The following is a 13679-nucleotide window of genomic DNA, read 5'->3' on the forward strand; positions in this document are numbered from 1 at the left end:
ACCCATGACATTGTGGCAAGTGAAGCAAGTAGACTAGATGGGGTAAAATGCCACAAGGGTACACAGAGATCCTTCTGTGAATCCATGTCTATATACAGTGTATGATGAAGAGGTTGAAACTTGGAAGAGGAAGAGCCATGTAACTCTGACCACTTACTCATCATGTTTTATTCTGGGGCTGAGATTCTTTTTTAATGCATTAGATAATACTAGACTATACATGTCACATGAGCAAATACTTTTTATTTTTAGGACAATTTTATTTGACTTCACCAGTAATATTATTCTGGTGGTTAAAGACTGCACACTGTTTGCAGCATGCTAGCATTTTTAAACATCAATATTATATCCAGATAATAATTGTGGTCTATTTGCGGTTTCGGGTATCAGGTATTTATATAGGAGTTGGAGAACTTGTGTATTGCAGGTGAAGCACAAAGTACCAGTAAGTACCCTTGAGCATGGCTCTTAACTCTCACCTGCTCAGTTGTATAGATGAAATAAATGTAATAATTATGACATTTGATTTATTTGATGATTTTTTTGATTGAGCATGCAAATACTCACTGCCTACTCTATAACAAGGAAGTTCACTAAGGAAGTTAAACTGACTCTGTGCCCCTTTTGGTAGAAGCATGCTACTGCAAGAAACACAAGGAAGAGTGTATCAAAACATACAGAGGCTGTACTGAATCCTTCGTTACCATGCGGATTAATCTGATGATTGCTAGGGCAAAATGATAATGACAATTCAGTGTTCCTAACAGCATACGACACACTGCTGAGTTGTATTACTAAGTAGTAAGGACAACAGTGGTGTGCTGACAAACAATAGAGTAAGTATTCACAATGCTGAGGATATAATTAGCTAAATTATAAAAAGCACTTTTATCTTTTCGCTTGTTCGCTCCCAATATATATTTGTGTAGTATCAGGACTGCTTATGACTCTCTGACTTGCCACAGTGTATTTGTACTCATTCTGCAGGATCATCTAACATGGGATCAATCTAATGAACTTTTCACCTAATATTAGCTGACTAGCTAGAGCAGAAGTTATGGTTGAAAGGGAAAGGCTTGTTTTGTTTTGCTGATAAATATAGAGTAAAAATTGTATGCATTTCAAAATACAGAGTAGAGAATACATAGCGATATGCGATACATAATTGGGTTTCGAGCACAAAAACATACAGAATACACCCAATCCACCATTTATATTTTAGCTATATGTTGTTAACTTTTGAGCTAGACTACAAGTAGTTATTGATAATTCCATAATAAGGATAGATCAGATGACAAACATTCATTAATTTCATTCCAAATGCCTAACCTATTCAGCAAGTTAATAACATAATTCTCCACTCCATCATCCTTTAATTCATTTCTATTATTGACGATATCGACTCACACTCTTATGTGTTCTTTCCGTTGAGTCGTTCATTCCTGAAGCTGGGGCATGGTTTATCTTTCTCAGCTGGTGTATTATACATAGTGATTCCTGGTCATTTTTGACCTCCACTAATGCCATGCCATATTTTCTATAGTCTCTGAATTCAGGCTCTGACAGTTCCTCAACCTCCACTACATCACTCTAGAGCTTGGTTTTAACTCAAAACTTCACAGGTTTTAACTTCACAGCTTCACCCCTAATTGGTATTTGTATGTCCGATGCTGAAACATATTACCTTCTAAACTTATCATTAATATTTTTTAATTCTGGTTTCTTATTGTTGGTATTGTTATTTTCTTGCATTCAATAAGTATTCCAGTGCATTATTGTTTGACATTTACTGGAGGAATTCTGTATCATGTATCAGATATAGTGATGTAGTGTTTTAAAAGTGCCTTTTAAAAGAATGAGATGGATTAGAGGGCAGAGAGCACACAGGGCAACTTCATCAGGCTGTTAAGGAGGAAATACCAGGGCTGTAGAAAGAGAAAAAAGACTCACTAGCAGAGAACACACATACCAACCACACTACCTCTCTCACCAGCTGCCCAATTTAGGGTTGATGGATGGAGCTCCTAATGAAGTCATTCTCTGTTTACAACCCTTTTCTCTTTACTAGGGTTAGGATGAGTCTTTGATGGTGACCTCACACTTGCACCATGTTTTATATAGGGGCAGAAAATGCAGCCCAGGTTGGAGAACAGATTTGCAGATGTTTAATGACAGAGAGATTTGGAATATATTTAGAATACCCAGGTGTCTTAGAGAGCTAGAAAGCAAATGAAAAATTAAAGTGACATTAGTGCAAATATGAGTGACCATGCTTAAAGAAAAGCCCAGAATGGGGGATGTAAAAAGAAGGAGGCAGGGGGTAGAGATAGTGAATGAAAATAAGAATAAAGAAAAAAGTGAGAAAGAAAGCAAGAGAGAGACAGAGCGAGGATAGAGGAGGGGCTACGAGGAGAATATGGGGAGGGGAGAGATAAATAAAGGGCCGTGCAGTCACCTCCCCCTTGCTCCTGTGGAGCTGAGTTGCATGACCCCAAAAAGCTTTGTGAGTTTCACTGAATAGAGAGAGAGAGAGAGAGAGAGAGAGAGAGAGACGAGGAGAAGAGAGGGAGGGAGAAAAAGAGGAAGGCTCTTAGATAAGAAAGTGAGACAGAAGAGGATGAAAGAAGAGACAGAGGGAGAGAGAAGCAGCAGCAGTTGATCTGATCTCTCTTAGGCGTGTCATGGATTTGTGGAGCAGTATTGCAGTAGTGAATGGACTGCTCTGGAATTCTGTACCTGGCCCAGTGGAATAATCAGGAATATTGTGCCAGTCCAGTGGAATAGTCTGGAACTGCAGGCCTGGAGCTGTCAGTGTGATCTCGTGATGCCTTCTGTGTCTCTAAGTATGCCACCAGCGATGGCTGGACGCTCTCGGACATGGGTCTGCCTGTCGTGCATGTTTTGGGTAAGCCATAGGATGTTGTTACTGTGACAGTCTCCCGGGACAGGGCTCAGAGAGTACGTGTGTGGCACGCAACTAAGTTGAGCCCATGCTTGTTTGAATGAGGTGATTCTGAAAGTGCTGCAAGCTTGAATGAACATGTGTAGCAGTAGCCTTTTTTGCTTGGGCTGCATTGCACTTCACTTCTTATAATTCTAAAAATAAACCTCTCTAGTAGCGACTTTGCTAACCTATTTGACAGTTTTGGAAGGTCTCTTTTTTCTCTGACCAGTTACTCCGGCTAGATGGGGCATGGCAGTCTTGCCTGACCTCTGCTTTTTTAATGAGTACTCTTCTTTTGCGAATAGACTACAGAAGAAACTAAAACCCACCAAAGCCTTGTGTCCAGTCACTGACTGACTGGAGAGGGAAGTGGAGCATCTTTAGCTTCCCTATGGGGGTAAAATTAAGGAGGTAGGCCTGCTCCCTTGAGGTGTACAGGAGCCTACCAAGCAGGATGAGTTGAGCAGCTGTAGAGATAATCATATAGAAACAGGCAGATCTGCAAATGTAGGAAACAGGCAAATGAAACAGCTGTGATTGATGCACTTTCAGGTTCAAGAATGAAATTCCTTCTAGAGTTGAAGACTAAATCTGGCAAGTGTATTATTTAATTGCTTGTTAAAGAAATATGTCATTTGTGATAACGTAAGCCCTCTAGAGTTGATAAAGATAATTTATAGAGTGGAGATTGCCCTTCCTCAAAACATACTGAATTATAGATGAGCCATTTGAGCAAGGTGAGAACAGGAAGACAAGTATGTCCTCAGTCTCACTTTGTAAAAGTGGGAAGGTTAGATGAGCAAGGAAGGAATCCGATTAGCACATAAGAGAAAGAGTAACCATAAGACAAGTAACAGATCAGAGGATAGGCTTTGTCATTGCCAGCTGGTTGGTCTGTAAATAAAATCTGAAATATAGGCCTTGAATGAAGACTCCAGAGACAAAGTGTTACCTAAAGATAGGCTTTTTAGCCACTCATCCAAACACATATTGAACCTTTGCCAAAAATGTCAAAGAACTTAATGGAATGATCAATGTCCATTAACCCATGCTAATTTGATATTGAGCATACGTGAAGGCCCAAGGTCAATCCACTTCTGCACTTTGGTTTTGGTCTTCAAAATGGGGCTCAGATGCCAAGGCCACATGGAAGGGTAGCACTGAGGTTATCCCAGGGGGTTTTGGATTTCTTTTGTGAAGTAATGGGTCATTTGTACAGAAAACAAGAACCAATCAATCATCATGCAGATCACTGAAAATTAGAGATTGCTAATAAATAAGGAGGAAGCAGAGGATAATATTACATGTATTTTTTCCCTGAAAATAGTCTCATTTTCATCAATTGTGCAACCTTTGATTTATATTACAGACTAATGTATTCCAAGCCTTTAAAGTCTTTGTATGATTGACTGGCTTTTATCAGTCATCAGTGTACTGATGCTCAGCATTTTCTCTTAAAGCAGGACTGCATATGGGGGTTATTTAGTTATATTCCAAATCGTAACGTCTTGGTTTATACATGCTTTAATAAACAATTTGTCTTACTGTTTCTGAGGGTGCCTTTGTGTACACTGATAAAGCCTCCATGTCTATGCTGGCAGCTGTAAGTATGAGATCTCTGTGAGTGAGCTGTTACACTGGTTTGCAGTGAAAAGTGAAACTCAGAGTGACATTTTGGAGGTAATCTGGGACAACATGAAAGGCAACATGTGATTTATGATGTCTTGCACCCACAGTGCCACCACTACATGCTTCACTGACCATCACAGCTGTCCTGTTCCCCAATACTTGAGCTGCAGTCTGGACCATCTAATGATCCTAATCAGCCATGTTTTTTTTTTTTTTTTTTCAACTTTTGACTTTCTTTTTCTCATATTTCACTTCATACCCCCTCTTTTTTCCCTCATTACTCTCAAAATCATTGTCTCACTCCCACTTTTCTTAAAATCTTTGTCTCACTATTGTGCCAGCATTTCTTTTTCTAAGGTCTAGTCCTGTTTATGTGTCTGGCTCCTTAAAGGTATCTTTGTCCTTTTAAATCTATATAACATATGCTTTTGATTTTGGCAGAATGCTCCGTGCATCTCTCTCTCTCTCTCTCTCTCTCTCTTTCTTTCTCTCTCTCTCTCCCTCTCTCTCTCTCTCTCTCTCACTCTCTCTTGCTTGATGTAGTGTCTCCTGATGCAAGCAAGTGTCTGGGAATGTGAACATTTGTCTAGGGCGTCTCGCTTAGTCTGCAAGACAAGTGAACAGCACCTCTATCTCCGGAGCAGATAGGAAACTCATGTTTGATGACTGTGGAGCAGAATCAGTTCACAGCCTACAAAATGCATTTGATGTGTTTCCTAGTTAGCTCCTACTACTCATCAGAAGTTCGTTAAAACCTTGGCACTGATTCTGGGAGCTAAAACAGGATGTTTGGATGCACACCATATGGTTCTTTTCATTTGTGAACCTTGGGTGATTGTTCTCTCTCTCTCTCTCTCTCTCTCTCTTTTGGGGGTGTCAGTTGTTGCCAGTTCAGAAATGGAACAATGACATATAAAGTTTTGTACCACACACATCCCATGCACATGCTGAAATATATTGTTGTCTGCTCGTTCAGACAGCAGTGGGAGAGGTCTTTAGCTAAGAAAATTCTAGAATTCTAAAACCAAAATTTTTCACCCTTTGTCCAGTTGAATAGAAATTCTGTATTGCTTATTCCAGCATAGAATTTGCATTCCTTGACTAATTTAACAGAGATTGAGAATGGACATTATAGATTCTATTACTTTGCTTGAATGAACAGAGAATCTAGAATCCCAGATTAGAGACATTTTATTCTTTTTGCCTGGTTGACTGAAGATTGCACAGCTTATGTAGATTGCACGATTGACTAATACCTAATGTGATCAGATTCTCCACGTTAATGCAATCATAGTTCAGTGTCTGAGAGATCGGGGTTCCAAATATTCACCGAATTTTACAGCGAGGTGACCACTCTGGACCCCATTCAGAAAATGAAAGAGGTGCCAAAACCTGGTTGTAATTAAGTTTGGAAACGGCTTGATACCCAGGCCCCAAGTGAGACCTCCTATGTGGTATTTTCTAAGAAGGAGGCCCCCCTATAAGAGCACTCTTTGTTCTTGTGGTGCACACCGATACGGTCCACTGTGCAACTTTGCACTAAGACATGTATGCTTATACATGTGGCTTTTCAGGAAAGCACCATATTGTAATGTTTAGTTTGGTACATGGCCATTGTGCTTTCATTTTATCGCTGTATTGTTTTGTTTCCCAGTGTGCTATACAGTTATACCCTGATACTGCACAAGTTTTTAGAGGCAAATTGTAGGCATTTGGCCAAACCTACTCAGATGATCAATATAGATAGTACAATAAAATGAACTGCCTCAGATAATGTAATCACCCTCCTACTCAAGACTGTGCGAATCCGCATTCTGACATAACATCATTGATCAATAATGTTTCTAATTCTGGAAAAAACCCCAAAAGAAAACAAAAAACAAACAAAGAAAAAAAACCCTTTAGTTTAATGATACTGGCAGCATTACAGTATACTGTAATACAGGTCCAGCAAAGATGCTCTGTTCCTAGTAATAGACACTCTACCCTCATTTCCTGTCAAAATTAGAAACAGCTGCTTAGGTTGAATTACATTCTTGTTTATTTACACTCCTACCTCAGTCACAGAATAGCACCTTTGTGGGAGAGAGAGTTTATTTAGACATTTGCAGCAGTTTCTACTTAGACTAACCACCTAATTTATTCCTTTCTTAAGAACATTTAAATATTTATTTCTTTATTTTTTTTAATTATTTGGCGAGTAATAGCATAGCTGGATGGTGTAAAAAGGGTAAGCTCTCTTTCTGTTGAAATAAAATCGAAAGGAATGCCGAAATTGTCATAAAAGGCTAAGCGACTAAAGGACTAAGACGAACTAAGAAATGAAGCATCATCGATGAGCATAAATGAGCGAGCAAAATTACTCAGAATGGTATGAGTTATAGGCTGAGGTTTATTTCTTATTTCTTTATTTCTAGGCCAGACCACAGCTTCACACAGTTTATCAGTGACAGTTGTGTTAAGGGTCAAGTGATTGCACTTGGTCAAATGACCCTTAGATTACTTGTGCACTGGGCTAATTTATTTAAACCTGCTTCACTGACACGTGCATAATACAGCAACAGAAGCAAACAAGAAATGCAATAATAGCTGTAATAAACATGAATGCTGTGGATTTCTCGATCACTGATTTTTCAGTGGGTATAATATCTCTGGTAATAAAGGTAATATCTTCACCAAAAGTGATGCTTCTGAACTACAGTACAGATTCAGACATGTCTTATAAGAGAGAACGTTTTTAGTATCTAAGTTATGACCCCTGGGTCGAAAGCAAAGGAAACCCTTATGCAGCTTTAATGTTTCTTCATTGGGTCTCTGAGCCCACATCATGCTGCTGTGATTCGAGCAATTTAGAGCCATGTTGAGTGTAAAAAACGTCTATCTGTCCCACATATTAGACATATACTGTGATATTTCTTTCCACAAGCCATTTTGTCACCAGGGATAGTGAAACATAGCTCTATATGGCTTTGATAAACATCCTTTCTAATTGAGACTGAAAAACATGCACCTTAGCCAAGATTTAGGGGTCTGTCTAGGTAACATGTGTATCTCAACTTTCATGAACTTCCTTACAAGGTAATGATTAAAGCCCTGGATACGTTTCTTCTAATCCATTTATGTGCCATGAAATACCACTATTATAGCGTAATAAATTTGGAAGACTTCTCTAGAGCTAACCATGACTCTTTCGTCTTGTGAAATACTGATATATAATAGTTTTCTTTTTTGCCACAAGGCTGCTTTTACAAAGTGTGCAATTACACTGCAGAGCAGGTATATATATATGTCATTAGAGCATCCCTAACGGTTCCCAGCCTTTCATAGACTAATGAAAAGTCCTACTATAAGATTAGCACTAGTTCATTTTTTTGTGTAAACTGAGCTGATATAATATTTTACCTGAGTTCCATTTGTTCCATTAGTTTCCATAAGTTACCTGAGTTACACTATATTGCCAAAAGTATTCGCTCACCTGCCATGACTCGCATATGAACTTAAGTGACATCCCATTCCTAATCCATAGGGTTCAATATGACGTCGGTCCACCCTTTGCAGCTATAACAGCTTCAACTCTTCTGGGAAGGCTGTCCACAAGGTTTAGGAGTGTGTTTATGGGAATTTTTGACCATTCTTCCAGAAGCGCATTTGTGAGGTCACACACTGATGTTGGACGAGAAGGCCGCTCTAATTCATCCCAAAGGTGTTCTATCGGGTTGAGGTCAGGACTCTGTGCAGGCCAGTCAAGTTCATCCACACCAGACTCTGTCATCCATGTCTTTATGGACCTTGCTTTGTGCACTGGTGCACGGTCATGTTGGAAGAGGAAGGGGCCAGCTCCAAACTGTTCCCACAAAGTTGGGAGCATGGAATTGTCCAAAATGTCTTGGTATGCTGAAGCATTCAGAGTTCCTTTCACTGGAACTAAGGGGCCAAGCCCAGCTCCTGAAAAACAACCCCACACCATAATCCCCCCTCCACCAAACTTTACACTTGGCACAATGCAGTCAGACAAGTACCGTTCTCCTGGCAACCGCCAAACCCAGACTCGTCCATCAGATTGCCAGATGGAGAAGCGCGATTCGTCACTCCAGAGAACGCGTCTCCACTGCTCTAGAGTCCAGTGGCGGCGTGCTTTACACCACTGCATCCGACGCTTTGCATTGCACTTGGTGATGTATGGCTTGGATGCAGCTGCTCGGCCATGGAAACCCATTCCATGAAGCTCTCTGCACACTGTTCTTGAGCTAATCTGATGGCCACATGAAGTTTGGAGGTCTGTAACGATTGACTCTGCAGAAAGTTGGCGACCTCTTCGCACTATGCGCCTCAGCATCCGCTGACCCCGCTCCGTCAGTTTACGTGGCCTACCACTTCGTGGCTGAGTTGCTGTCGTTCCCAAACACTTCCACGTTCTTATAATACAGCTGACAGTTGACTGTGGAATATTTAGGAGTGAGGAAATTTCACGACTGGATTTGTTGCACAGGTGGCATCCTATCACAGTTCCATGCTGGAATTCACTGAGCTCCTGAGAGCGACCCATTCTTTCACAAATGTTTGTAAAAACAGTCTGCATGCCTAGGTGCTTGATTTTATACACCTGTGGCCATGAAAGTGATTGGAACACCTGATTCTGATTATTTGGATGGGTGAGCGAATACTTTTGGCAATATAGTGTACCTTTTTTCATTTAGAATAGAGTGAGAAAACTAATGGTCTGTTGTTGATCTGAAACTTCTTTTGATTTTTCTCTTGAAGATATAGAAGATATGTCAGAATAAAGGAAATATAGTCAGCAATGATATATTTAAAGTGAATATATATTGCAATAGTTATGATTTTTGACTACAGTTATAAAGCTGTATCCTGGATCTGGTTTCAGTTTGAGGATGTGTATGGATCTCAGACCATGGAGAGATAGGCATACCTGCCAAATCTCATTCATTAATGCTACTGATGGTCTAGGAAAGAAGAAGGATTAATTTCCTTATAGGAATCAGGTCCTTCTGAAACAAATGCACCTGAGATTTGCATGGGATTAAAGGATGAGGCAGTAAGAGAGAAATAGCATGAGTTTGGAATGGAATTGTTTTGTACTAAATGAAAAACACATGAGCTTGGTAGACAGAGAGGTCACATTCCAATCCCTCCTCTGTTGGATAGTGGGCAAATGAAACGATCATGGACTGAAAGGCATCCCTGCTAACCCTTCAGGGTTGAATTGTAAAGTGGCTGGGTTGACCGACCCAACCCAACCATGGAGGCCCGTTCTCAGGCAAACCTGGAAGCCATAATGCTACTTTGTAAAATAACTGTTCATAAATATAACTTTGAGCTATAAAATTGAATTAATGAATCTGTTGGTGCTTATGATTGTGCCAAACATTACTTATGTCAAATACACCTACTGTACCATGGGAATTTCTTTAACGATGCTTTCAGTCTGGGAAACAGGCCTAATGTCCTTTTTTAGGGAATTAACCTTATTCCAAAACATTCTCATGTTTTGTGTAGGTGGGGTGTGTTATATTTTTCAACCTTGCCCTGTGCCAAAATATCCCAACTTGAAGACATTCTCCTATAAATGTGCCTAAATTAGTGAGAAGGCCATACTTTAAAGTCAGTCCTTAATCTTGGCACAAGCAACCATTCTCAGTGTGACATGGACTTTGTTGCAGACACCAGGCAAGCTGCCTTTTAGCTGTTTCTTGAGGTAGGATTTATATCTTTGCTGCTGCCCCAGTGTGTAAATGATAGAGTGATCTCTTTGCGCAGTGAAGGATTTAGTATGTAGGATGCTTTGCTGAACTTGAGTGATGGAAGTTCTGGGATAAAGTAGGGATGGTTGCTGTGGTGTGCCACTAGTGGTTTGCACACAAATTGTAGACACACACACACACACACACAAATGTAAGAGCAGATACAAATGGTCACAGGAGGTTGCCTAATGGCCTCAGAAGGTTAGACTTAACATTGCAAGCGAGTGTTCTTTCATTGTAAATCTTCATGATCTTTTTTTTTAACTGATTCTCAATCAGAAGACTATTTGTATCTTTACATTATTAATAGCTACACCATTGTTGGTTCTTACAAGACTATTCTGCATGTCATATATACATACATATATGAAGCAGGATTGTAAGAGGTTTGTGGAGTTTGTGGAGAGTAATGGAGAATTATGTTTGGGAGGTTCAAGTGCTGTTGTGGGACTTTTTGGGCTGGGGGTTGGGCTGTGGTGATGATTCAAGGTTTATGGTAGTTGGGATTTGGCTAATGAAGCGGTATTGTGGGGATTTGTAACTGGGTGGTGGACATGAATTGTGAGGCTTTGGGGTGATGTACAAAGATTTTGGGGACTTGAGACAGGGGTAATAGAACATGGTTGTAGAGATAAATGGGGTGGGAATGTGTGGGTTTGGGGATGGGTGATGGAGCAAGACTGTGAGGATTAGGGGCTGGGGTACTAGCATAGTTTGGTGGGAATTTTTAACTATGGTGATTAGTTGGAACACGAAATAACACTATGGGTGTTTTGATCTGGAACGACTGAACAGGACTAAAGAGCTTTGGTATTGGGATGATGGGTCAGGATTCTGGGGCTTTAAGGGCTGGTGTCAGAGGAAAGGTTTGATGGGATTTGGGTCTGGTGTGACAAGGAAGGCCTGGTGGGATTTAGGGATGGAGTGAGAGGGAAGGTTCCAGGAGTTGAGTTTGGAGTGAGAGTGAAGACTTGGGGATTTGAGGCTGAGTGAGAAGGAAAGGCTGTGGGGTTTTGTGGCTGGGATTAGTGGGAAGGTTTGAATGTTTGGGGATGGAGTAAGAGGGAAGGCTTGTGGGGATTTGAAGATGATGTTAGTGTGAAGGGCTGTGTGGATTTGGGGCTGGAGTGACAGGGAAGGGCTGTGGGGATGTGGGGATGTAGTGATAGGGAAGGTTTAATGATTTGGGGCTGGAGTGAGAAGTAAGGCCTGCTGACATTTGGGGCAGAAAAGAAAGGAAAGGTATGAGGAGTTGTGGCTTGGATGAGAGGCAAGGACTAGTGAGATTTGGGGCTGGAGTGAGAGGAAAGGGCTGTGGGGATTTGGGGATGGAGTAAGAGGGAAGGTTTGAGGATTTGCAGTTAAAGTGAGAGGGATCGCATGTGGGTATTTGGGACTGGGGTGAGAGGGATGGCTTGAGGGATTTTGGGGCTGAAGTGAGAGAGAATGTTTTAGGATTTGGGGCAGGAGTGGGAGGAAAAGTTTATGGGTATTTTGGCTGGGGTGATTGGTGAGCTGATAAAAAATACACTGCTGTGGGCTGGGCTGTGGAGCTTTGGGACTTGTGGGAATGTATTCACAAAGATACATTTATCACAATAAATTGGGTGAAATGCTTTTGTTGCCACATTGCCAAAAATCTAAAGGTTTAGCCAACACTGAGGTTCTGGGCTGTTTGGGTTGTGCAGGCTAGCAGGTGATTAGATTCAGATGAAGGGTGTACTATTTTTATTAGCTGCCTTCCTCTGCTTTTGTTTGAAATGCTGAATGCATGTTAAATGGGTGACAGGGGTTAAGTGCTATTCTAAGGAGCAAAAGGTGCTTGCATTGTCTGGTGCAAACAGAGGAAGTGCTTACTAAGAAATTCTGTACAGGACTGTTTTTCCTGTTTTCCTGCATGAGTATACATTACTGTGTACATAAAGTGTAGCAGTGTTACAATCTCTCTATTACATAGGTAAGATTGCTTATGCCTGGGTCTTTGAGACAGGATATATGTCTCAGATTTACCAGCAATTTACTAACACAGCCTAAAGGAGTGCTGAGTCAGAGCCATATCAGAATAAAAGTACACACGCAAGCGTCCTTGGCATTATCAATATTTTTAAATGGGTGAAAGATGCTATTTCCCCATTTTATTTTCTTTAAAATCATGTTATTTACTGGAACTTTTTCACATTTGAACTTTTTTAGAATGCTGGGAACATTTGAACAATGGCAAGTAGCATGGGTAGATTTTTCAATCAATGGCAGGATTTCATTCATTTCTTTCCCAAATCAATTGATTATCACCCCTGAGTGCTCCTCTAACAACCTTTACCCAAATCCCAGGATCTAATTTCAGAAACCTCATGTGGGGGCTTCCCTTCCTAGTAGAGAGGGAGAGAAAGAGAAAAAGAAAGAGTAGAGAGTAGGAAAGAACGGTGGGAGAAAAAGCAGGAGAAAAGAGGTCAGACATCTTCGGTGTGTCCGAGTGGATGTAGGGTCGGAGAGGGTGGAAGGAGAGAGACGATGGGGTCAGAGGTCAGGTACCCCTGCTGGGTAATGTTTTGTGGGTGGAAGAATAGTAGCGTTGTGAAAGAAAACAGAGCGGTTGCAGGGGGGGTGTTTTCTGAGAGACTTTAGGCACTGAGGTGGAGGGAGTTGGATGTCATTTGCTGAGTGTGAGAGTATTTAAAACATCTACACGCTGTGCAAGAATTCTGATTGGTTAAACACTGGGGGCAGGTAATTAAGTTTAGCATCCCTTCTCCCTGTATTGGCAGCACCACACCCCCAGTTTCAACAGATGGGTGAGACAAGAAGGTCACATTACCAGATTCTGCCAATATGGAGCAACATGTGTACCATGTGGACATCATGCCAATGTTGTCAGAAAAAAACACTCTGTTTTCCTCTTTATAAAGCATATGTAAAACATTATATCTTGACAAAATTGAACAAATTATTTTAAACTAAACAACTTAACAAATACTATGTATAAATGGTATGGTATCTATGGTAAAATGATAAACCAAAAACAGGTTACATAAGAAAAACTTCTCATGGATAATTAGTTGTGTTCCTTCTATAAAAAGCACTTAAATGTGTGTGTTTCTCAGACACAATAACCTTTTACAAGCTGTGAATGACTCTTCTATATCAACTTTCCACTATTTAGTGTGTGTTTGCCTGTGGGTGGTACATTTACAAGAGCAGATGTCTGTATTTGAGTGAGTGGGGTAAATAAAGAGGCATGATCTTCAGGATGCGTGTGTGCTTAGCTGTATATATTGCGTGCATGTCTACACTTTGGGGTTCAAGATTTACAAGCTAATTTGACAAGTGCAATTGTGTGAGGTAAC

At 40.6% G+C, this 13679-nt stretch overlaps 1 protein-coding gene across 10 annotated transcripts in view; it reads left to right on the plus strand.

Annotated features, from left to right (window-relative positions):
- Positions 1 to 13679, plus strand: part of tns1b (tensin 1b) — a 233015-nt gene that overhangs the window by 88815 nt on the left and 130521 nt on the right. Inside the window, exon 1 of one of the 10 annotated variants that reach the window (XM_058391896.1) lies at positions 2627 to 2905. The exons of the other annotated variants lie outside the window; for them this stretch is intronic. Coding sequence (XP_058247879.1) covers positions 2825 to 2905 — 81 coding nt within the window. The 5' untranslated portion in view covers positions 2627 to 2824. Of the gene's footprint in view, positions 1 to 2626; positions 2906 to 13679 lie in introns of those variants that run through there. 10 annotated transcript variants of the gene reach the window in all.

Source organism: Hemibagrus wyckioides, linkage group LG06 (assembly GCF_019097595.1).
Source record: "Hemibagrus wyckioides isolate EC202008001 linkage group LG06, SWU_Hwy_1.0, whole genome shotgun sequence".
NCBI lineage: Eukaryota > Metazoa > Chordata > Actinopteri > Siluriformes > Bagridae > Hemibagrus > Hemibagrus wyckioides.